Genomic DNA, 21,797 nt, shown 5'->3' with positions numbered 1-21,797 from the left:
TATGATTATGATTTAATTATGAAGGTGATGCAAGTTATTATGATGATGGCTTACTTTAAGCTAATTAAAAACATCTCTGCCATACTAAATGCTGCCATTTAAAAGAAACCATTTTTCCCCTTTAAAGGAGATAGGTTTTGAAGTGTTATACCCCATACTATATGCGAAGAGACTTTCTTTAAAAGTCCTATTTCTGGGGGCGCCTGGGTGGCTCAGTCGGTTGAGCGGCCGACTTCAGCTCAGGTCATGATCTCGCAGCCCGTGAGTTCGAGCCCCGCGTCGGGCTCTGTGCTGACAGCTCAGAGCCTGGAGCCTGTTTCGGATTCTGTGTCTCCCTCTCTCTGACCCTCTCCCGTTCATGCTCTGTCTCTCTCTGTCTCAAAAATAAATAAACGTTAAAAAAAGAAAATTAAAAAAAAAAGTCACATTTCTGTAGAGCTTGTATGTGCAACAGCTAGAAAAGCTCTTTAAAATAATATGAATTCTAGAATTCTGATTATTAGAACACATAAAATATAATAAACATCCTCTGAAGACACAGTGACCTCTAGTGGATTCATGAAATAAACCGACATAATTCATGCCCATAAGAATTTATAAATTAAAGTAACACGCAACCAAATATAAAAGATACTAATATGATTATATACTGACAAGTATTACACATAAATAAGGGCTACAGTTAATACTATGTACATTGTGACAAATGTTTATTTATAGATTATTGGTTACTTCAAATCAAAGAGAAATATAATAGAATCCTAGCAACGTTCAGAACCTATCACAAGCTTAAGAAATATATTTAATTTTTCTGAGATTGTTTGATAAAGATGTTAGATTAAATTGTTTCTAAGGACCTTTCAGCTCTTTAATTATGATCCTTTCTTCTTTAACTCATCTTGTACATCAATGTCAGATCAAATTCTGTTCAAAAGTGTTTGATGGCTCCCCAATACTTGTCCCCATTAGAATAAGTACAAATTTGTTTCACTTGTATATTTATTATGCCATCCAATTAAAATTTCAATTTAAACTCATAGGTTGAGTTTCATTAAGTGTGTGTGTGTGCTCGTACAGGTATGGACAGCCTGCCAGTACTAAGCACTTACTACAAACATTGCATGTAAATTAAAATGGTTTTTTGAGGGAAACCAAAACCATTTTCATTTTTCTTTTTTGGTGAGGTAGGGAAGGGCATATAGATAAGGTAGAATTTCAAGAACTACAAATAAAGTGACAGACCTTCATGTTCTAGGAAAGGTGGGTATTATGAACATATTAGAATAAGATTTTAGAAAAAGGTTAGAGAGAAGAACTATTTTCAATTAGCTAAAGCAAGTACCAATAACTACATCTGAAGAATATAAGGATGACAGGAAGGGTAGTTTGGTAAATGGTTTTGAAGCATGGATGAGGATGAGCTAAAGTAGCAAGTAGAGAAGATATCACTGGAAACAAAGTTAGGGATAACTTAAGGAAACAGTGGTCTTAACAGCTGGGGAATAGAATACAGCAATATGTGTAGCTGTCATAAGGTTGAAAAGGCGATGAGCAGATCTAGCCAAAGAAATGCTAGGAAAGGAGAAAAAAGGGATGCCCGGGTGGCTTAGTCAGTTGAGTGTCTGACTCCTGATTTCAGCTCAGGTCATGATCTCAGGGTCATGAGATCAAGCCACATGTCAGGCTCCACACTCATCAGTGAAGTGTGCTTCATATTCTTTCTCTCCCTCTCTCTCTCTGCCCCTCTCCCCACTTGCGCTCTCTTTCTCTAAAGGAAAGTAAAAGAGACAAAAAGTGATAGTTAAGAAAGTGCTCGTAGCTCCCCATTCACCTTGGACAATGCTACAACCTTTATTCTTCAAATAAGAAAGGCTAGTGGAGAAACAGTGAACAATTTAGTCTTCACTATGTGTAATTCAATTAACAAAGGCTATAGGGTGGTATGTTTTACATATTCTAAACCACACAGCACTGGATCTGCAGGCAAAGGTGTCAGCCAACAAAGGGACTGTCATCAGTACAAATGATGCTAGTTCAAACTACAGTGGTTTCATACTACCTTGTGCATCAGATAAGACTTTAATAAGAGGTGTTTTTTTTTTAAGGCAAATATCTTTAGTTACCTCGCATCACATTACATTTATGTCACTAAGTTTATTTAGCACTGATACTATTTTACCACAAATAACACTGCCTTGTGTTATAATATTCTTTATGAAGCATGAGTTGAGACCTTATCTCATTTAAGCTTGTCTGAATTTAGACAATACAGTTTGATTACATAACAATTTTTGTTACCTTTACTGTATTATGGCATTTGTCCCTCAATAATAAATTTTCTCTCAAATTCAGCAACTACTAAAATGTTGTAAATGTTTAAACATTTCCCAAGTGGCAAACCCCAGGAATATTCATAAACATTTTGCTAAAAATTAAATTGGATTTCTTTAAATTTATAAAATACTGTACTGATTTTTAATAAAGATTGAATGAATTAGTTACCTGAACTTTTTAACCTTAGTACATAGTTTTCTAACAACAAAACAAGTTCAGTGGATCCTCAGTTTTAGTATCCTGAAAAACTTTAACACTCTTACTCTAGAATTATAATATTAATAGGGTTAATAGAAATAATTTGCATAGCAGAAAGCAAATTTCAGGTGTTGTGATTAAAACAACAAAGAAACAACTTTTATATTTACTTTCTGATTTTAAGTGTAAAATCCTTAATAACTAAGCTAAAAATATAACCATTTCTCCACAATGAAAATGTGTATGATGGTAACATTCTTAGGAAACTACAACTACTCTCTATACATCCCAAAAAGTAGAAAGAAATTACTGGAATATATGAACAAATGTATATGTAATGATTTAAATTACCTTTCCTCTTCTCGAACCCATACTGGAGTTTTAGGAATTTGTGCTTCAAAAAACTTAGATGCTTTGTAACAAAAATTGCTGCAAAAACACTGAAAAACATTTTAAAATCAGAAAATTATTTTTTTCTTACTGTGAAACACAACTAACTTATGTACAGAAGAGAGTATAAAACATAAACATGTAGTTCAAAGAAAATAATGAAAACCCATGAATCTATCAACAAAGGTAAGAATAAGGTATAGTACCTCCGAAGCTCTATTATGTGTCCATCCTGGATAGCATTACTTTCGACATTCCCCAGAGGTAACCACTATCATATTCTGTGTTCCTTATTCCCTTGCTTTCCTTTAGTTTTGCTATCTATAGAAACATCCCTACAAAAGATACCATTTAGTTTCAACCAATTTTAAACTTTGTCTGAATATAATCATATTGTTATGTTCTCTGAGTTTTTTGTTCCAAGTTATAGTTTTCAGATTTTTGTAGTTGTGGCTTATATATACATTACATTCAATTGTGTAAGTATATTACCATTTATTTATTATGAATAATTGAGTTGTTTCTAACTTTTCTGCTATCTCTACAATGTGACTATAAGCACTTTAAGAATTTTTAAAATTAAAAAAAATTGTGGTCAAATACACCAAAATTTACCATCTAAATTGTTTTTAAGTGTTACAGTTCAGCGGCATTAAACACCTTCTCACTGTAGTACAACCATTACCATGATCCATCTCTAGAACTCTTTTTATCTTGCAAAACTGAAACTGTACACCTATTAGACAATAACTCATTTCTGCCTCCTCTTATAATCTCCATTCTACATTCATAACTATGTATCTGACTACTCTAGTTACCTCATGTAAGTGGGATCATTTAATATTTGTCCTTTTGTGCAGGCTTATTTCACTTAGCATCATGTCTTCAATGTTTATCCATGTTGTAGCATGTGTCAGTATTTCCTTCCTTAAAAAGGTTGAATGATAGTATATCATATATTTTGTTAACCCAACTAGGAAGAAATGGGCAAGAAATTCTTTAAAATATATACCAAGAATAGAAAAGCCTGGTCATAAAAAATGTGTGAACTTGACTTTACTAGATAATACCAAAGAAGTTCTCAAAAAAGTTGCACCAATTTTATTTAACCAGCAGTTAAAGAGTTTCTAATATTGTCAAATTTTTATAATTTTGCTAATTTGGAGACTGTAAATCAATGTTTTTATTTGCTTTTCCCCTGATTAATAAGGCTGAGCATCTTTTCATATTTCATTATCAAGTTCCTTCTATAAAATTTCTACAGGGTTTTCTGTCTTTTCCTGGTTATGAATCTTTAGTCAGTTATATGTGAGAAATACATTTCCTTCTAATTTATCTCATCTTCTCACTCTTTTGTGGAAACTTCCAATAAGCAAATGTTTTTAATTTTAATGTAGAAAACATCAATTTTTCCTCTATGGTCTGTAATATTTCTATCTTACTTAAGAAATTCTCTGAGTTTATAAAGATACTTTCCCATATTCTCTTCAAAAAGATGTTTATCTTTTAAATTTAAGTCTGTAGCCTACCTAAAATTGATTTTTTTTATGTACACTGAAATAAGGATCAATTTCCATTTTTTTCCATATGGATAACTACTTCTGTCAGTACTATTTTTTAAAAAAATTCATCCTTTCTCTACTGATCTACAATACTCCTGTTGTCACATATAAAGTGTCCTCATATGTGGTTAATCTGTTTCTGGCTCTCTATTCTATTCCATGACTGACTTGCCTGAATTTGTGCCGGTATACACTTTTAATTTTTAAACGTCCAAATATTAATTAAAGCATAAGCAGTTTTTTCTAACACCTTGAAGGCAATATTCACAAATAAACTTTTAACATGACAACCATCTAAAAGGCAAACTTCTAAACAATTATTTTTAGAATTCCATTTAGTGTATTAAAAATTAACTGCCACATTGAAAAAAGCCTTTAAGCTTACCTTTCTTTCAGTAATATCATAGACTTTATTGGTTTTGGTAGAAATCTTATACTTCTGTTTTGGTACCTAAAGAAAAGAAAGTACAGCTTAAGAAGAATTCAAGTAATAAACATAAACTTTGTTGTAAGATTAAATCATCTACAAATCTTTGGTTAATTCAGGTAATTAGTTCATGACCTCAGTTCCATTTCTTGTACTATCTACAAAGTACTTTGTTAAATATAAAAAATTAAAGCTTTTATTTTACTTTATTATACTTTATTTTTTTTTATTTCAGAGAGAGAGAGAGAGAGCATGTGAGCAGGGGAGCCTGATGAGGGGCTTAATCCCACAACCCACCCAACCAATTGAGCCACCCAAGTGCCCCTAAAGCTTCTATTTAAAAAAATTACTTACGGGGCGCCTGGGTGGCGCAGTCGGTTAAGCGTCCGACTTCAGCCAGGTCACGATCTCGCGGTCCGTGAGTTCGAGCCCCGCGTCAGGCTCTGGGCTGATGGCTCAGAGCCTGGAGCCTGTTTCCGATTCTGTGTCTCCCTCTCTCTCTGCCCCTCCCCCGTTCATGCTCTGTCTCTCTCTGTCCCAAAAATAAATAAACGTTGAAAAAAAAATTAAAAAAATAAAAAAATTACTTACAATTCCTAGTTTTTTCTGACATAAAGGATAACCGCAGAGCTTGATAATAGAACGCTCATCCACGACATCGCTGTAGTGAGCAGGTGTGATGAACTTCCCCTATAATGAAATGAGAGGGGCATTCCCCCACTAGATTATTAGAAAAGTTCATTTATCAGCTCTCTAAGCCTCACAGAGCTCATCTGAAAATTCCGGGATAATAACAGTCTATCTTATAAATATGATGTTAGAATAAGAGGAGAAAATAAAGGTAATAAACGTAGAAAAACATGTGACAAACAGTAAGCACTCAAAAATGTTAGCTATTAAAAAAACAAACAAAAATAGCCCAAAAAAACTTCTGTCTCAGGAGACTATGAATCGTTGTAGGTAAGTACTTCATGAAGTAATTCTGAGGCAGGAAAAAGAATTGGTGCTATAGTCATGGCTATACCAAAGCAAAATACTGAAAAGTTTATTTTATTTAAAAAAATATTAAAAAATAAACCATGGAAAATAAAATATAATTTACCTATTTTTGAAGCACAGTCTTAAAAAACAAAGTGTATCAAACGTGTCATTGTGATTCCTGACAAATTTTTGTGCAAAATTTTCCAGTTTCTGAAAAATGTGTATAGGAGACTGGTGAGATGGTACTTATAAGCTAACACCAAATACTTTCTTTGATATCTTCACGTTCAAATCTCAACTCTTGTTTCATAACTTTGAGATCACTTTTGAACAAGTTTTTCTGTTTTCCCAGGGACTGAACAACTTTTTATTGAGAGTGATATAAGGTATTTGTTTCAAATGAAGCATTTCTGGTTTGTCTTTGTTTTTAGTGGCATCATGCATGCAGATTCTGATGTAGTTACATGTATCAATTTAAATACTGTCACATTAGAGGGGAGGAGTCAAGATGGCTGAGCAGGAGGGGGATCCTATGCTTACCACATCCCTGGAACACAGCTAGATAAATATCAAATCATTCTTAACACCCAGGAAATCGATCTTAGGACTGAGAGAATAAGATGCACAGATAGGGGGAGAAAAGAGGACATATTGTGGAAGGCAGGAAGGGCGAAGATGTGATTTGGGAGAGAAAATAATCAGTGGTGCTGTAGAAAGGAGAGAGCCCTAATTAGGAGAAAGGAGAGAGAGGGAATGAGCAGGATGCAGGGCATTGCACAAGGAAAACATTTTGCCAAAACCCCTGATGGGGAAAAAGAGAGGGGCTGATTATCCCAAGTTTTTACAAGCAGTGGAGCTCAAAGTCTGGTTTTAGAAGTCTGACCCATCACTGGGGTGGAGGCTGTAGGGCACAACGGTGCTCCTGTGGAGAAGGAGGGCAGAGGCCAGGGAGCAGAGAGCATGGTCTGAGGATGCCCTGGGTTGTACTGGCAGAGACAGTTTCCCCTCTTGGAGTGCATTTGGGAGAGGTAGCACTGCCCCTCCAGGGACAAGAGGGCTGGCAGGTACCACTGAGCTGCCCCATTCATTAGGATAGGAACAGAGACAGCTGTGGAGGGCAGCTAACCTGGACGGTGGCTTTTTGCTGTGTTTTACCATAAACTTCAAGCCCAGTGAATTTGTGCCACTGCCCTTCTGGGACAAACTGGCACCAGCCCCAGTGTTGTGAGACCCTTCCCCAGAGGATCAGAGTAGGTCCATGCCACACTGGGTGCATAAAATATGGAATTTTGAAACCTAGCCATCGCACCTGAGATAAACCATAGTAGCACTGCACCACCAGATGGGCAGATGAGTCGGACACAGACAGGGTGAAGGAAGAGATCTGAGGAATGCTTGGGACAAATGACGGGAGATTGTTTGCTCTTCTGTGAGCACTTCCTGAACAGTGGTGGGTACAAACTCCCCTCTCTGGGGACTAGAGAGCCAGCTGATGCCATTTAGCATGGATGGACTTCAGTGAGCAGTAAAGAGCCCACAGTAGAGGCTTGAGCTGCTTACACCAAGTCCTGTCTTCCCTGAGCTCTTCAGGTGCTTCTGAACTAGGGTCATTATGTCTGAGAGTCAGAGCAGCAGCAGGCCACCCTCCCAGAAGACCAGCACAACGGTCCTCCACACCCACCAAGTCTACTAACCACAGAATGCTGCAAAGTGTCAGCTCTAGGGGAAACAGGATCTATACTCTTAATAAGCTGACCAAAACACAAATACTTAAAACTAATCACACAGTGGACAAGGTACAAACACTCCCCATTACAGACAAGGAGAAATTCTGCAGAGGACAGAAAGAGCACCCAAAACACAATGGCAGAGTGCACACAGCATACACCAGAAACACTTCCTGAAGTGCTAGGCCCTGGACAGTATATGACCTCTTCTTAATACACACACCTATTACTGTTAGAAGCAGGACACATAACAGGCTTTCCTAACACAGAGAAGACAGAGACCTAGACAAAATGCCAAGATGGAAAAATTCATCCCAGAAGAAAGAACAAGAAGAGGTCATGGCCAGGGATCTAATCAAAACAGATATAAGTAATATACCTGAACCAGAATTTAAAACAATAATCGTAAGAATACTAGCTGGGCTTGAGACAGCATAGAAGACACCAGGGAGTCCCTTACCGCAGAGATAAAAGAGCTAAAAATTAGGCCGAAATAAGAAATGCTATAACTGAGATACAAAACTGACTGGTATAATGAACACAAGGATGGAAGAATCAGAGGAACAAATAAGTGATATAGAAGATAAAATTATGGAAAATAATGAGGCTGAAAGGAAGAGGGAGAGGAAAATACTGGATCAGGAATGTAGACTTAGTGAATTCAGTGACCCCATAAAGCATAGTAACATTAGTATCACAGGAGTCCCAAAAGAAGAGAGGAGAAAAAGGAAAAGAAAGTTTATTTGACCAAATTACAGCTGAAAACTTCGCTAATCTGGGGAAAGAAACAGACATCCAAGACCAGGAGCTATAGAGAACCCCCATCGAAATCAACAAAAGCAGGCCAACACTAAGACTACTGTAGTAAAATTGGCAAAGTACAGACATAAGCAAAGAATCCTGAAAGCAAGGAAAAGAAATTCCTAACCTAAGAGGGAAGACAAATAAGGTTAGCAGCAGATCTCTCCACAGAACCTTGGCAGGCCAGAAGGGAGTGACATGATATATTCAACATGCTGAATGGGAAAAGAGCAGCCAAGAATACTTTATCCAGCAAGGCTGTCAACCAGAAAAGGAGAGATAAAGAGTTTCCTAGACACACAAAAACTAAAGGAGTTCATGACCACTAAACCAGCCCTGCAAGATATATTAAATGGGACTTTTTTGAGTGGGAAAGAAATACGAAAAGCAACAAAGACTAGAAAGGAACAGAGAACATCACCAGAAATATAACTTTACAAATCATACAATGGTACTAAATCAAATCTATCAATAATCTCTCTGAATATAAATGGACTAAATGCTCCAATCAAAAGACAGTATTAGAATGGATAAAAAACAAAACCTATCTATATGCTAGCTACAAGATACCCATTTTAGACTTAAAGACACTTGCAGATTGAAAGTAAGGGGATGAAGAACCATTTATCATGACATGCTAATGGATGTCAAAAGAAAGCTGGAGTAGCCATACTTAAACTAGATTTTAAACCAAAGACAGTAACAAGAGATGACGAAGGGCACTGTATCATAATAAAAGGGTCTACCCAACAAGATCTAATAATCGTAAATAATTATGTCCCCAACTTAAAGCACCCAAATATATTAACCAAATAATAACAAACATAAAGAAACTCATTGGTAACAATACAATAAGAGTAGGGAACTTTAACCCCCCACTTACATCAATGGACAGATCATCTAAGTAGAAAATCAACAAGGAAACAATGGCTTTGAATGACACATTGGACCAGGTGGACTTAACAGATACATTCACAACATTTCATCCTAAAGCAGCAGAATACACTTTCGTTTGGGTGTACATAAAAATCTTCAGAATATATCACATACTGGGTCACAAATCAGCTCTCAACAAGTAAAAAGAGATCGAGATCACTCCAGGCGTATTTGCAAACCACAATGCTAGGAAACTTGAAAGCGACCAAAAGAAAAAAATTTGGAAGGACCACAAATACACAGAGGTTAAAGCACATCCTACTAAACAATAAATTGAATAACCAGGAATGAAAGAAAGAATAAAAAAAATACATGGAAGCTCAGGGCGCCTGGGTGGCTCAGTCAGTTGAGCGTTCAATTCTTGACTTCAGCACAGGTCATGATCTCAGGGTTAGTGAGTTTGAGCCCCACATCAGGCTCTGCGATGACAGCATGGACCCTGCTGTCTCCCTCTTTCTCTAACCCTCCCACATTTGCTATCTCTCTCTCAAAATAAATAAAAATAAACCTTAAAAAAACATGGAAGCAAATGAAAATGAAAACATAACAATCTAATACCTTTGGGATGCAGCAAAAGCAGCCATAAGAGGAGTATATCGCCATGTAGGCCTACCTCAAGAAACAAGAAAAATCTCAAATACACAATCTAACCTTACACCTAAAGGAGCTAGAAGAGCAACAGCAAATAAAGCCAAAAGCCAGCAGAAGCGAAATAATAAAGATTGGGGCAGAAATAAATGATACAGAAACAAAACAAAACAAAAAAACCCAGTAGAGCAGATAAATGAAAGTAGGAAGATGGTTCTTTGAATGAACTAATAAAACTGATACACCCCTAGCCAGACTTATCAAAAAAAGAAAGGACCCAAATAAATCACAAATGAAAGAGAAGAGATCACAACCAACATCACAGAAACACAAATAATCATAAGAGATTATGAAAAATTATTTGCCAACAAATTGGGCAGCCTGGAAGAAATGGACAAATTCCTAAAACACAAAAACTACCAAAACTGAAATAAGAAGAAACAAAATTGAACAAGCTCACAGCCAGCAAAAAAAAAAAAAAAAAAAAAAAAAAAAAAAGCAATCAATAATGAAAAATCTCCCACACACAGAAGTCCAGGGCCAGATGGCTTCCTAGGGGAATTCTACCAGACATTTAAAGACGAGTTAATGCCTATTCTTCTCAAATTGTTCCAAAACAATTTGGAACAGAAATGGAAGGAAATGGAAGGAAAACTTCCAAAATCATTCTACGAGGCCAGCAATACCTTGATTCCAAAACCAGACAAAGACCCCACTAAAAAGGAGAATTACAGGCCAACAGCCCTGATGAACATGGATGCAAAAATTCTCAACAAGACACTAAGAAATCGAATTCAACATAACGTTAAAAGAATTATTTACCACAATTAAGTGGGATTTATTCCTGTGCTGCAGGGTGGTTCAAAAGGCACACAGCTAATATTCCTCAATGGGTAAAAACAGAGCTTTTCTTCTATGGTCAGGAAAAAGGATGTCCATTCTCAATGCTATTATTTAATATAATACTAGAAGTCCTAGCCTCAGCAATCAGACAACAAAAAGAAATAAAAGGCATCACAAGCAGTAAAGAAGTCAAAATTTCATTATTTGCAGATGACCTGATACTCTATGTAGAAAACCTAAGACTCCACCAAAAAAAAGCAAGAACTGATACATGAATTCAGGAAACTCACAGGATATAAAATCAATGTACAGAAATGTTGCACTTCTTTTTATTTTTTTTAATGTTTGTTTATTTTTGAGAGAGTATGAGTGGGGGAGGGCCAGAGAGAGAGGGGTTCAGAGAATCTGAAGCCAGCTCTACACTGACAGTAGTGAGCCCGATGCAGAGCTCAAACTCACAAACTGTGAGATCAGGACCTGAGCCAAGGTCAGAGGCTCAACTGACTGAGCCACCCAGGTGTCCCCCCAAATTGACTGCATTTCTATACACCAAAAATGAAGCAGTAGAAAGAGGAATTAAGGAATCAGTCCCACTTACAAATGCACAAAATATCATAAGATACCTAGAAATAAGCCTAACCAAAGAGGTAAAAGATTTATACTCTAAAAACTATAGAAACTTATGAATGAAATTGAAGAGGACACAAAGAAATGGAAAAAGATTCCATGCTCATGGATTGGAAGCACAAATATTGTTAAAATGTTTATACTACTCAAAGCAATCTACACATTTAATGCAATCCCTATCAAAATACCACCAAGATTTTTTAGAGTTCGAACAATCCTAAAATTTGCATGGAACCACAAAAGACCCCAAACAGCCAAAGCAATCTTGAAAACAAAAAGCAAAGCTGGAGGCATCACAATTCCAGACTTTAAGCCACATTACAAAGCTATAGTCATCGAGACAGTATGGTACTGGCACAAAAACAGACATATAGATCAAAGGAACAGAACAGAAAACCAGAAATGGACCCATAACTATATGGTCAACTAATCTTTGCAACTAATCCAATGGAAAAAGGACAGTCTCTTTGACAAATGGTGTTGGGAAAATTGGACAGCAACATTCAGAAGAATGAAACTCAACCACTTCCTTATACCACACACACAAATAAACTCAAAATGGATGAAACACCTAAAATTTGAGACAGGAAACCATCAAAATCCTAGAGGAGAACACAGACAGCAACCTTTTTGACCTCGGCCGGAGCCACTTCTTACTAGACACATCTCCAGAGGCAAGAGAAACAAAAGTAAACATGAACTAGTGGGACTTCATCCAGATAAAAAAGCTTCTGTAAAGCGAAGGAAACAAAACTAAAAGGCAGCCTACAGAATGGGAGAAGATATCTGCAAATGACCTATTTGATAAATAGTAATCAGGGGCGCCTGGGTGGCGCAGTCGGTTAAGCGTCCGACTTCAGCCAGGTCACGATCTCGCGGCCCCTGGGTTCGAGCCCCGCGTCGGGCTCTGGGCTGATGGCTCAGAGCCTGGAGCCTGTTTCCGATTCTGTGTCTCCCTCTCTCTCTGCCCCTCCCCCGTTCATGCTCTGTCTCTCTCTGTCCCAAAAATAAATAAACGCTGGAAAAAAAAAAAAAGATAAATAGTAATCAAAATCTATAAAGAGCTTCTCAAACTCAACACCCAAAAAACAAATCATCTAGTGAAGAAATGGGTAGAAGACGTGAACTGACATTTTTCCAAAGAAGACATCCAAATGGCTAACAGACACATGCAAAGATGCACAACATCACTCATCATTAGCGAAATACAAATCAAAACTACGATGAGATACCACCTCATACCTGTCAGAATGGTTAAAATTAATAAGCCAAGAATCAACAGATGTTGGTGAGGATGAAGAGAAAGGGAAACCCTCTTGTATTGTTGGTGGGAACACAAACTGGTACAGCCACTCTGGAAAACAGTATGGAGGTTCCTCGAAAAAGGTAAAAACAGAAGTACTATGATTCAGCAATTGCACTACTAGGTATTTACCCAAAGGAAACAAAAATACTGCACAAAAAACCAAAATATCTGCATCGTGCATGCCAAGGAATGCAGCTATGAGACGATGCTCAGCTTTGGGAAACGGGGGTCTCAACATTGCTGCTTCGACTGCTGTACAGCCTACCACCAAGAGTCAGGGTGCACTGGCTGGAAGGCTGCGGAGCTTCTCCATGCAGGACCTGCACTCCATCCCTGATGCCCCTGACCACCAGCATCCCCTCTACCTGGAGGACCAGGTACCTCACCTCAGGCCGCCCATCAGTTATAGAGCAGGGGGCCTGCAGGACAGCGACACTGAGGATGAGTGTTGGTCAGGTACAGAGGCAGTCTCTCAGCCACCTGCCTGACCCTGAGAGAAGCCTCTGAGCTGCAGCCAGAACCTGCGTGTGGTCAAGAGGAAGCCACCCGTGTGGGAGGGCACTTCGCACTCACTGAGGGTTTAGAAAAGGAAAAAGACCATTTCCTCAGACATGAACAGCGAGGGTCTTCAGAGCCTGGCTCAGTCTTACCTCTTGCCTTGTGGAGCACCAGGGGCTATTTGGAGGGGACCTCTGGCTGCATGTCTGACCTGCCTGCACCAGCTGCTCAGGCTCTGCCTCCTTGGCTCCTGCTGCTGGCTAAGGGCTGGGTGCTGCCCGGGCCATGCACAGGACTATACCTGTAATGTACCAAAGCAAGCTGGGCCCAGGATTCTATTTATTATCTTTCTCATCCTTCTACCTTCCCGGTGTGTGGGACCAGAGCCCTTCCCAACTGCAACTGAAATCAAAAGTCCCCCCAGCTGTGTTCATTCCTTCCTGTCCTTCAAAGTACTTGACAGCCTCTTCCACGGCCTTTGAGTGTGTGTGTGTGTGTGTGTGTGTGTGTGTGTCCTGGTTGTATGTTTTGTGTTGGTGAATGAGGTCAGGTTTATGCAAGTTTTGGTAAATAAATACATAAAAGTGAAAAAAAAAAAAAAAAGCACAAGTACCCCAATGTTTATAGCAGCATTATTAACAATAGCCAAATTATGGAAAAAGTCCAAATGACCACCAACTGATAAATGGGTAAAGAAGATGTGGTGTGTGTGTGTGTGTGTGTGTATGTATGTATATATATATATATATATACATACATATATACATAAGTATATATACACATATATGTGTATACACGTACAAAAGAATATTACTCAGCCATCAAAGAGAATTGTATCTTGACATTTGCAACAAAGCAGACAGAGCTAGAGTGTGTTATGTTAAGTGAAATGTCAGAAGAGAAAGACAAATACCATGATTTAACTCACATGTAAAATTTAAGAAACAAAACAAATGAACATAGGGTAAGGGAATAAAAAAAGAGAAGGAGGCAAACCATAGGAGACTCTTAACTACAGAGAACAAACTGAGTGTCAAAGGAGGGAAGGTGGGAAGGGGATGGGCTAAATGGGTAATGGATATTAAGGAGGGCACTTGTTATAATCAGCACTGGGTTTATATATAAGTGATGAATCACTAAATTCTACTCCTGAAATCAATATTACATATTAACTAAATAGAATTTAAATAACAACTTGAAACAAACCAAAAGCAACAATAAAAAACAAAGACTATAGTAAAGCACCAGAATTTAAAAAGTATATATATCTTCATATTTATATTCCTCTTATTTAGAAAAATCTCTGAGCCACATTAATAATTATTTTTGCAATGGGAGTTCAGAGTTTTAATTTTCTTTTTAATTTTGCTAAGGATTATGAGGATATAAGAGAAATTTCCATTCAAAATTTTAGTGCAATAAAGTTGTTAAAGAAAAAACTTTTAATGCAGACTGCAATCCTGTTATACGTTAAATCATAAATGATCTATATTCCAAGTTTTTAAAATATCAAAACTAGTAGAATTACATTAACAAAAATAACAACCTTCTGTTACTAACATAGGAAACACACAGAATATAGAAAATAACGTTGGGATGATTAGTGCAAAGTGATAAAAATCAAGTGAGATTAGCAGACTTGTTTAAAGAACTACTATTAAGGGGTAAAATATGCATGTTGTTTTTCATTAGTGCATTTTAAATTCATTATACAACAAGGAATGCATAATAGTTGATTATTTTAAAATGTATGAGTTATATAGCACACTACCTGCATCTAGTGACTGAGAGGAGAGTCAAAGATTTTGACAATACAAGGAAGTTTCATATTGCACAGATTTAAAGATCTAAAACTACAAAAGTAATAATTTCCCAATTTAACACATACACACTCCCTTAGGAATTCTTCTGTAATATCCTCTTCTAAAAGCTGTTCAACAATATGTAGAGCTTTTCTCTCAAATTCAATCTTCTTTCTCACAGCTGCTTCTAGTTCTGCTTTCCTAAAATTAAATAAAATTAAAACTTAAGTTATTCTACTTACAAGTTTTATCACAGCCAATTTTGTTTTATAATACAGCACAAACATGATGTGCTATTTTGCTACTTAAATTTATATTTTTTAACGCTGCTACCTGTGATGAATATGTCTCAAAATATTAACACACAGAAGTCTGCCACAGTAACAGGACTATTTGATTTCCAAGCATCAAAGCACAAGGAAGAAAATAGGTGATATCTTTTTGCCAGTTAGCGTTTATATTGTCTCAATCATTCCTGTGGGTATCTAAGAAGACAGGCTTTTCCTCTGAAATCCTTAGAAATCAGGAGAGATATGAGAGGAAACCGACAATTTCAGCTGTTCTTACAAGTAAAAACGTGTGTCAAGTCTCAAAAGTTAACTGATAGCTCAGTTTGACAAGATAGAGTCCTATCTGTAAAGAAGTGTTTTCTTATTTTGCTGTAAAATCTTATTAAATAACTATATTGACGTGACTGTGTAGTTGAGGAACACAATCTTCCCAAGAGAGCTGCTCCTTGTCTTGGCACCAGTGGAACTGTCCGCCTTTGCTGGCCCCTACACATCATGGAACATAAAAGCAGAGGCCATTTGATCAAACAACGGCTCTAGGACAGTGGTTCTCAACTCTACTTGCACATGAGGATCATCTGAGAAGATTTCTTTAAAAGATGCCTATGCCTGCGTTCCACTGCAGGTTAATTCAATCAGAATCTCTGAGGATGGGGCCTAGTTATTGGTGTTTTCTTAAAAGTGCTCCAGATAATCCTAATGTGCAAAAGGGTTGAGAATCCTTCCATAGGAACAGAGATACCCAACCATCTTGGTAACTTATTTGCTCCTTTCCTGTACTGTTTTCTCCTTTCCTACCAGAACTACCTTTGCTGGTCTCCTGGGCCTTGATCTAGAATGTATTCATTGTTTCTCCCTATTTTCAGTGACCCCCAAGACTTTAGGCTCTAATTCCTTGCCTGGAGCAAAAATATTCTACAAAAACAGTAACATTCCACAAAAAAGGAAGATGACATAGGATCAACTATTTCTTTTGCCAAATAAGGGCATTAAAATAAGAAGAAGAAATTTACAACAGGGGCACCTGGGTTGTTAAGCAGTTAAGCGACCAACGTCGGCTCAGGTTGTGATCTCAAGGCTCCTGAGTTCTAGCCCTGCGTCCGGCTCTGTGCTGACAGCTCGGAGCCTGGAGCCTGCTTCAGATTCTGTGTCTCCTCCCTCTCTCTCTGCCTCTCCCCCCTTCGTGCTCTGTCTAAAATGAATAAATGTTAAAAAAAACTTTTTTCTTGTAAAGAAATTTGCAACTAAGAACTGTTCTCCCACCATTTCATAAAGACCATTCTTACATCCAAAAAGTATAAAAGACATGAATATAGACTAAAAGAAAGTTTTCTATATTAAATGTATTTAGCTTTATGAAAAGCATTTTATTTTTCTCATATTGTTGCCTACCAGTAAGAGCAATGCATTGTACTAGGATCAGTCTACAACCTGCACTGAGGAATTGCTGACTCAAGCTGTTAATTATCTAAACCTTCAGTAACAGCCACACTCACTTTTTAAAAAATATTTATTTTTGAGAGAGACAGAGCATGAGTAGGGGAGGGGCAGAGAGTTTTTTCTCTTACAGCACTTATCACAACTTGTAATTATGCATTCAGTTGTGATAATTTAATTGGTATTTCTCTGTTCCACTAGAAAGGAACTGTGTCTATTCTGCTCAAAACCATATCCTCAGGGCCTAACACAGGTCTGGCATATCTCATACTCGGTAAATAATTTTGAAAGAATGAGTAAATGAAAGCCAATACTTGATAAAAAAGATCAATCACAGACATAAGTATTCTAATCATCTTCATAGACTACTCCTGTTCTAAAAACTTTTTTGTGACAGGAGATAAACCTAGCCTTTTCAGGAAATGCCAAGACACAGAATAAGACTTTTTGCTGAAGATATGGACATGATGTAAACAAGAATAGAAAAGGTTTCTTGGTGGGGAGCCTGGGTGGCGCAGTCGGTTAAGCGTCCGACTTCAGCCAGGTCATGATCTCGTGGTCCGGGAGTTCGAGCCCCGCGTCAGGCTCTGGGCTGATGGCTCGGAGCCTGGAGCCTGTTTCCGATTCTGTGTCTCCCTCTCTCTCTGCCCCTCCCCCGTTCATGCTCTGTCTCTCTCTGTCCCAAAAATAAATAAACGTTGAAAAAAAAAATTTTTTTAAGAAAAGGTTTCTTGGAAGTCTTTAGCATACAAAGAAATAAAAAGAAAGTGTATCTGAAGAGGTATAAAAGGAGTACCTGGTTAATTTAGGAATGTTTATTCCCTTACAAATCTTTCTGCAGATACTTACACCTACACTAGCAGTGTCTTGATTTGGTTTTCTTAAAGCCTGGAGTAGAGGGATACAAAGAGTCTATGGGAGAATTTATAGTTATTCTCAGATCTTCCCCTTCTCTCTCATAATAATTTTCTCTATGGTATCAGCCTTTATTGTTTTTAAAAATAGTTCAATTAACATGAGATCAACAGATAAGAGAATGCAGTTGTCCAAGTAGTTCTCATACCTTTTAGAAGTATCTTCTTGTTTTAAGGCATTTGTCTGTTTAGCACCTATAATTAAAAAAAACAAAAACAAAAACAGTAGGTCATGTCTACTCAAACACACTAGTTTACAGGGCAGATTCTTGCTCAAATAAACCGCAGACAACCTTTTCTTCTTTTCCCACACATTACTTTCTAATCCTGTGTGTAAAACAAATGAAATGGGCAGGGAATCCAGTTTACTTCCGTTAATTATTTCCCAATTTTTCTTGGAGTATATCTCTTTTGGGATTGAATTTTCTTATGTATCACAGTGACACGGTTACGGGCTCCTGAAAATCTGAGGTATGGGTACTTTTAGAGGCAACCTCTCTCCATCCCCCGAATGTTCGCTCGCAGGAAAAGACCGTGGGTCTGACACCTCAAAGGATCATCCGAGGACCTAAGCAACAGTACATCTCGAAGGTGGGCTGGCGCGAGCGAGGTTCAAAGCCAGCTGCACAAGGCCTGCCTACGTTGCCCTGGTCACTTACCCATTCTGGCGACCTAGCTCTAGGCTCCAGCACCTCTACTCCCTCTCCTTCAGAGACAGCCCATTCTGGGGAAAATTCTTGGGACACTAGTGTAAAGAGGTGGGGGTCTGGCCGGAGGTCTTTTGTAGAAGACTCGAGGACAGCGAAGGGACGCTCTCGGCCTTCTCTGCCCTGAAGACCTCCTCCCCTGGAGCAGCCTTTGGGGTGTGCCCCGCGGGTTTTAGTCTGGAACCCTGTAGGGGTTCAACTCCCAGGGTCCAATCGTGGGATGAGGCCCTTCTTCCTACCTGTGGCGTTTCGAGAAGCGCGGGGAGTCCGGGCCTTGAGGCGGGCGGAGCGCGGCCCAGCCGAGTCAGCCATGGGTAGCGTCGTCAGAGGGTCACACCGGGAGCTGGCGTCTCCCGAAGCTCCGCCTCCCCTCGCGTAGCGCTGGGCGGTGCCGGCCGGGGCGGGGCGGGGCCGGCAGAGAGGCCTGGGCGGCCAGAGGAAGTGAAGGAGGGTGCTGAGAGGGGCCAGAGGCCCAGCCGGTAAGTGGACGCACCTGGAAGTCTGGGACGGCCCGGGCTCGCGGCGAGCTGTGAGCGGCGGAGGACCCGGCTCCACGGCCCGCAAGGCCCCGCGAGGTCCTGGGGCCCGAACGCCTAGGCGAGGAGGAATCGGGAGAAATGGCTTCCCTTGGATGCCGCCCGCACGCGCGCTGGGGCTTTATCTGCCCTGGATCGCGCGGCCGTGAAGCCCCGCTGACCCGTGCCCCCATTGCGGGCCTGTCCTTCTCTCCGGGAGGAACGATGGCCTGGGAGAACGGAACGGTGCTCTCCTGAGAGCTGCAGGTTGCCTCGCCTTCGTGCGGTGTACTGATTACATTAACTGGATTATTTGGGGGACTGCCATCTCTTAGAGAAACTCCCTGGTCACACTCGGATCAGGGGGCATCTGAACTTTCACCCGCTCTGGGTGAGTTGTGTTGACTATAAGTTTTGTGAAGTGGGACATTAAACAATTTTTTTTTTAATTCCCTAAGGATTAGAACTGACTTCAGGAACACCTTCTGGAAATTTTTTCAGAAAAGAAATACTTTGCCTTTTTAAGCCATTTACGTAGTCCAAATTTGCGCTCCTGTTGGGTGGGCGTACCCTAGAGAAAAAATTTTTTTTCAAGTGTATCTTTCAAAACTGTGCTCTTAATAGATGCAACAGTTTACCCCCTTAGGCTAAGATACTTTCAATAAAAACATTTCAGCTTTAAAACTTGACATTTTCCTTATTGTATTTACTAGAAATTCATCAGAATGAAATACAACTTATTAACGCTTTAATATCACTGATAACTTTTATATTTCAGCATCAAAAGTAGGAAAAATAAAGAGGAATGGCTGTGGAAGAACTTCAATCCATAATAAAGAGATGTGTAAGTTTTTTTTTTTTTTGGGTGTGTGTGTGTAAAGTTAAATACCTTTTAAAATGTGGGCAAGACACAGATTATTTTTAGTTACATTTAGGGTCATTCAAATTGCTTATCTTCTTTAATCCTTGCTTTGTTTGACCTGTGAATAAATAGCAGGAGGGCCAGAAGGCAGATTAGATTATTCTCCAAGTGACCTACTTGTCTAAGTAACCTTTTAAATTTTTAATACTGATCTTTATTGTAGAATTATTTGGCAGAGTGGATTTCAAGATCATTCATTATGGTACTCATTAGTCTTGTCCTAATTTTCATACATATGCTTGTGTGCAACTTACCTAGAACTTAAACATATTTTCTCTTTTTCTCCAGAGAGGATAAAGCAAGTAGTTACTGAATTTTTATTCACCTAAACATGTTTGTTTTGTCTTCATTTTGTTTTTGTCAGCAAATCCTAGAAGAACAAGACTTTAAAGAAGAAGATTTTGGTCTATTTCAGTTAGCAGGCCAAAGATGCATAGATGAAGGGCATATAGAGCAGCTATTAGAAATTATTCAAAATGAAAAGAATAAGGTAAGTACAATCTTTATGAGTACTTTTTAGTATTTATTAGAATGATAATAGCCACATGATGTTATTATTCTTCCACCCATTTACTCATTAAACATTTAAGAATCAACTTAAATTTCTACAATAGGAATGTGGAAAACAAAAAAGAATTAGGGCTATTTATATTCTTGACAGTGTTTATAATAGTCTGGTAGAAGAGATAAAGAGGTAAACAACTAGCAGTAAGAGGGCAGAATAAATGAAATAAGTGCTATAGTTGAAGTATGAGTAAAGTGCTTTAAAAAAACAGGAATTGCTTAGAGATCAAAAGTGGCATTTGGATTATTAATTTATATTTTGTATTATAAGTATCAGGCAGCCTAAGATACTCATTTTTGGTGATCAGCACATTCTTTTCTTTCAGCCAGATGTATATGGAAAACCAAATATTAAGTAAGATAATAGTATTTGGGTGCATAGAATCAGAATAGGGGGAGACTTAAATGGCTTTACTGGCCGTTATCATCCAGCTATAATTATCTGAGAAATCATTCTCAACATAGGAAAAGGATCTTTTTGGGATCAGGAACAACTTTTTCCTGGGACACAGTATTGAAAACACTGCTAAATTTTGTATCCTTGTACTTGCCTTCTTATGCAAGAAAAGACCATCTTCTTTCCAGGAACACACTCTTTCTTCATTTACAGTACTGTTCATTTATGTGGAAGTTTTTTTTGTTGATATCACAAACTAGTTATGCTGGTCTCTGATTATAACCAGGGCACCTTGATGGTGTTTAGGACATTACTAAAACTTTTAAATCATGTATAGTAGTTCAAAGGGCTTATTCCTTTTTTATATAAAAAATTCTTTTTTTTAAAAATTAGGACATTTAATTTAATACATTTTTTTGGATATGTGTTTATAGTACCTTTGTAGCCCCAAATAGAGTAAATGTAATGTTTTCTTTAACTCCTTGATGTTTCCCAATTGTGTTTTCGAGGATAATCTTTGAGAGTATTTTACGTAGAGCAAATAATAATAAAATAACAATAGTTAATATTTATTAAGCATTTACCATGTGCCAGGTGCTGTCTAAAATGCTTGACAACTGTTAACTCATTTAGCCTCCCAGAATCCCATAGGTACTATTAAATTCAGTTTGTAGATAAGGAAACATGTGACATCCAGTGTTCAGACCTGTGTAGCTTGGTTTCAGAGCTCTTAACCATTCTCTACTTAGCACTGCGTAGCACTTGCAAGGAAGTTTTAGGGGATACAGGGGGCTAATTGATTGTGGGATTGAGAAAGGTAACAAAAATGACTGGATTTCTAGCCTCTGGGAGGATAACATATTATATCCTGAATAGCAAAGGGCAACTTAAGAAGAGGAGAGAATTTCTTGAAGGGGTGCAAGTAAATTTATTTTGGAAATGTTAAGTTTAAGAGGTAGCAGGCAGTTGAAAAGTAATGTTTGGAGCTCAGTCAAGAAACAGGAGATTAAAATCCTGATTTGTGCATCACT

At 38.2% G+C, this 21,797-nt stretch overlaps 2 protein-coding genes across 8 annotated transcripts in view; one reads left to right on the top strand and one right to left on the bottom strand.

The window, feature by feature from the left end:
* RPAP2 (RNA polymerase II associated protein 2) overlaps nucleotides 1-18,723 on the bottom strand; it is a 100,217-nt gene extending 81,494 nt beyond the window's left edge. For 4 of the 5 annotated variants that reach the window (XR_003971375.1, XM_030328270.1, XM_030328271.1 and 1 more), the window contains exons 1-6: nucleotides 18,608-18,699; nucleotides 17,811-17,856; nucleotides 15,107-15,221; nucleotides 5,503-5,601; nucleotides 4,870-4,935; nucleotides 2,884-2,972 (exon numbers count right to left, since the gene is read on the bottom strand). Coding sequence is in view for 4 of the 5 variants with exons in the window: in XM_030328270.1 (XP_030184130.1) it covers nucleotides 2,884-2,972; nucleotides 4,870-4,935; nucleotides 5,503-5,601; nucleotides 15,107-15,221; nucleotides 17,811-17,856; nucleotides 18,608-18,680 (488 nt within the window). In the remaining variant the exon portion in view is untranslated. Of the gene's footprint in view, nucleotides 1-2,883; nucleotides 2,973-4,869; nucleotides 4,936-5,502; nucleotides 5,602-15,106; nucleotides 15,222-17,810; nucleotides 17,857-18,607 lie in introns of all 5 variants that reach the window. The other variant, XM_030328269.2, reaches the window with a different exon arrangement.
* A 37-nt stretch (nucleotides 18,724-18,760) lies between these two features.
* The window catches only part of GLMN (glomulin, FKBP associated protein), a 35,679-nt gene continuing 32,642 nt past the window's right edge, over nucleotides 18,761-21,797 (top strand). For 2 of the 3 annotated variants that reach the window (XM_030328273.2, XM_030328275.1), the window contains exons 1-3: nucleotides 18,761-18,847; nucleotides 19,662-19,727; nucleotides 20,170-20,295. In XM_030328273.2, the coding sequence (XP_030184133.1) occupies nucleotides 19,689-19,727; nucleotides 20,170-20,295 (165 nt within the window). In that variant the 5' untranslated portion in view covers nucleotides 18,761-18,847; nucleotides 19,662-19,688. Of the gene's footprint in view, nucleotides 18,848-19,184; nucleotides 19,275-19,661; nucleotides 19,728-20,169; nucleotides 20,296-21,797 lie in introns of those variants that run through there. The other variant, XM_030328274.1, reaches the window with a different exon arrangement.

Source organism: Lynx canadensis, chromosome C1 (assembly GCF_007474595.2).
Source record: "Lynx canadensis isolate LIC74 chromosome C1, mLynCan4.pri.v2, whole genome shotgun sequence".
Taxonomy (NCBI): Eukaryota; Metazoa; Chordata; class Mammalia; order Carnivora; family Felidae; genus Lynx; species Lynx canadensis.
Note: the sequence above shows the minus strand (reverse complement) of the source record. Positions and strands in the feature narration are given on the sequence as shown.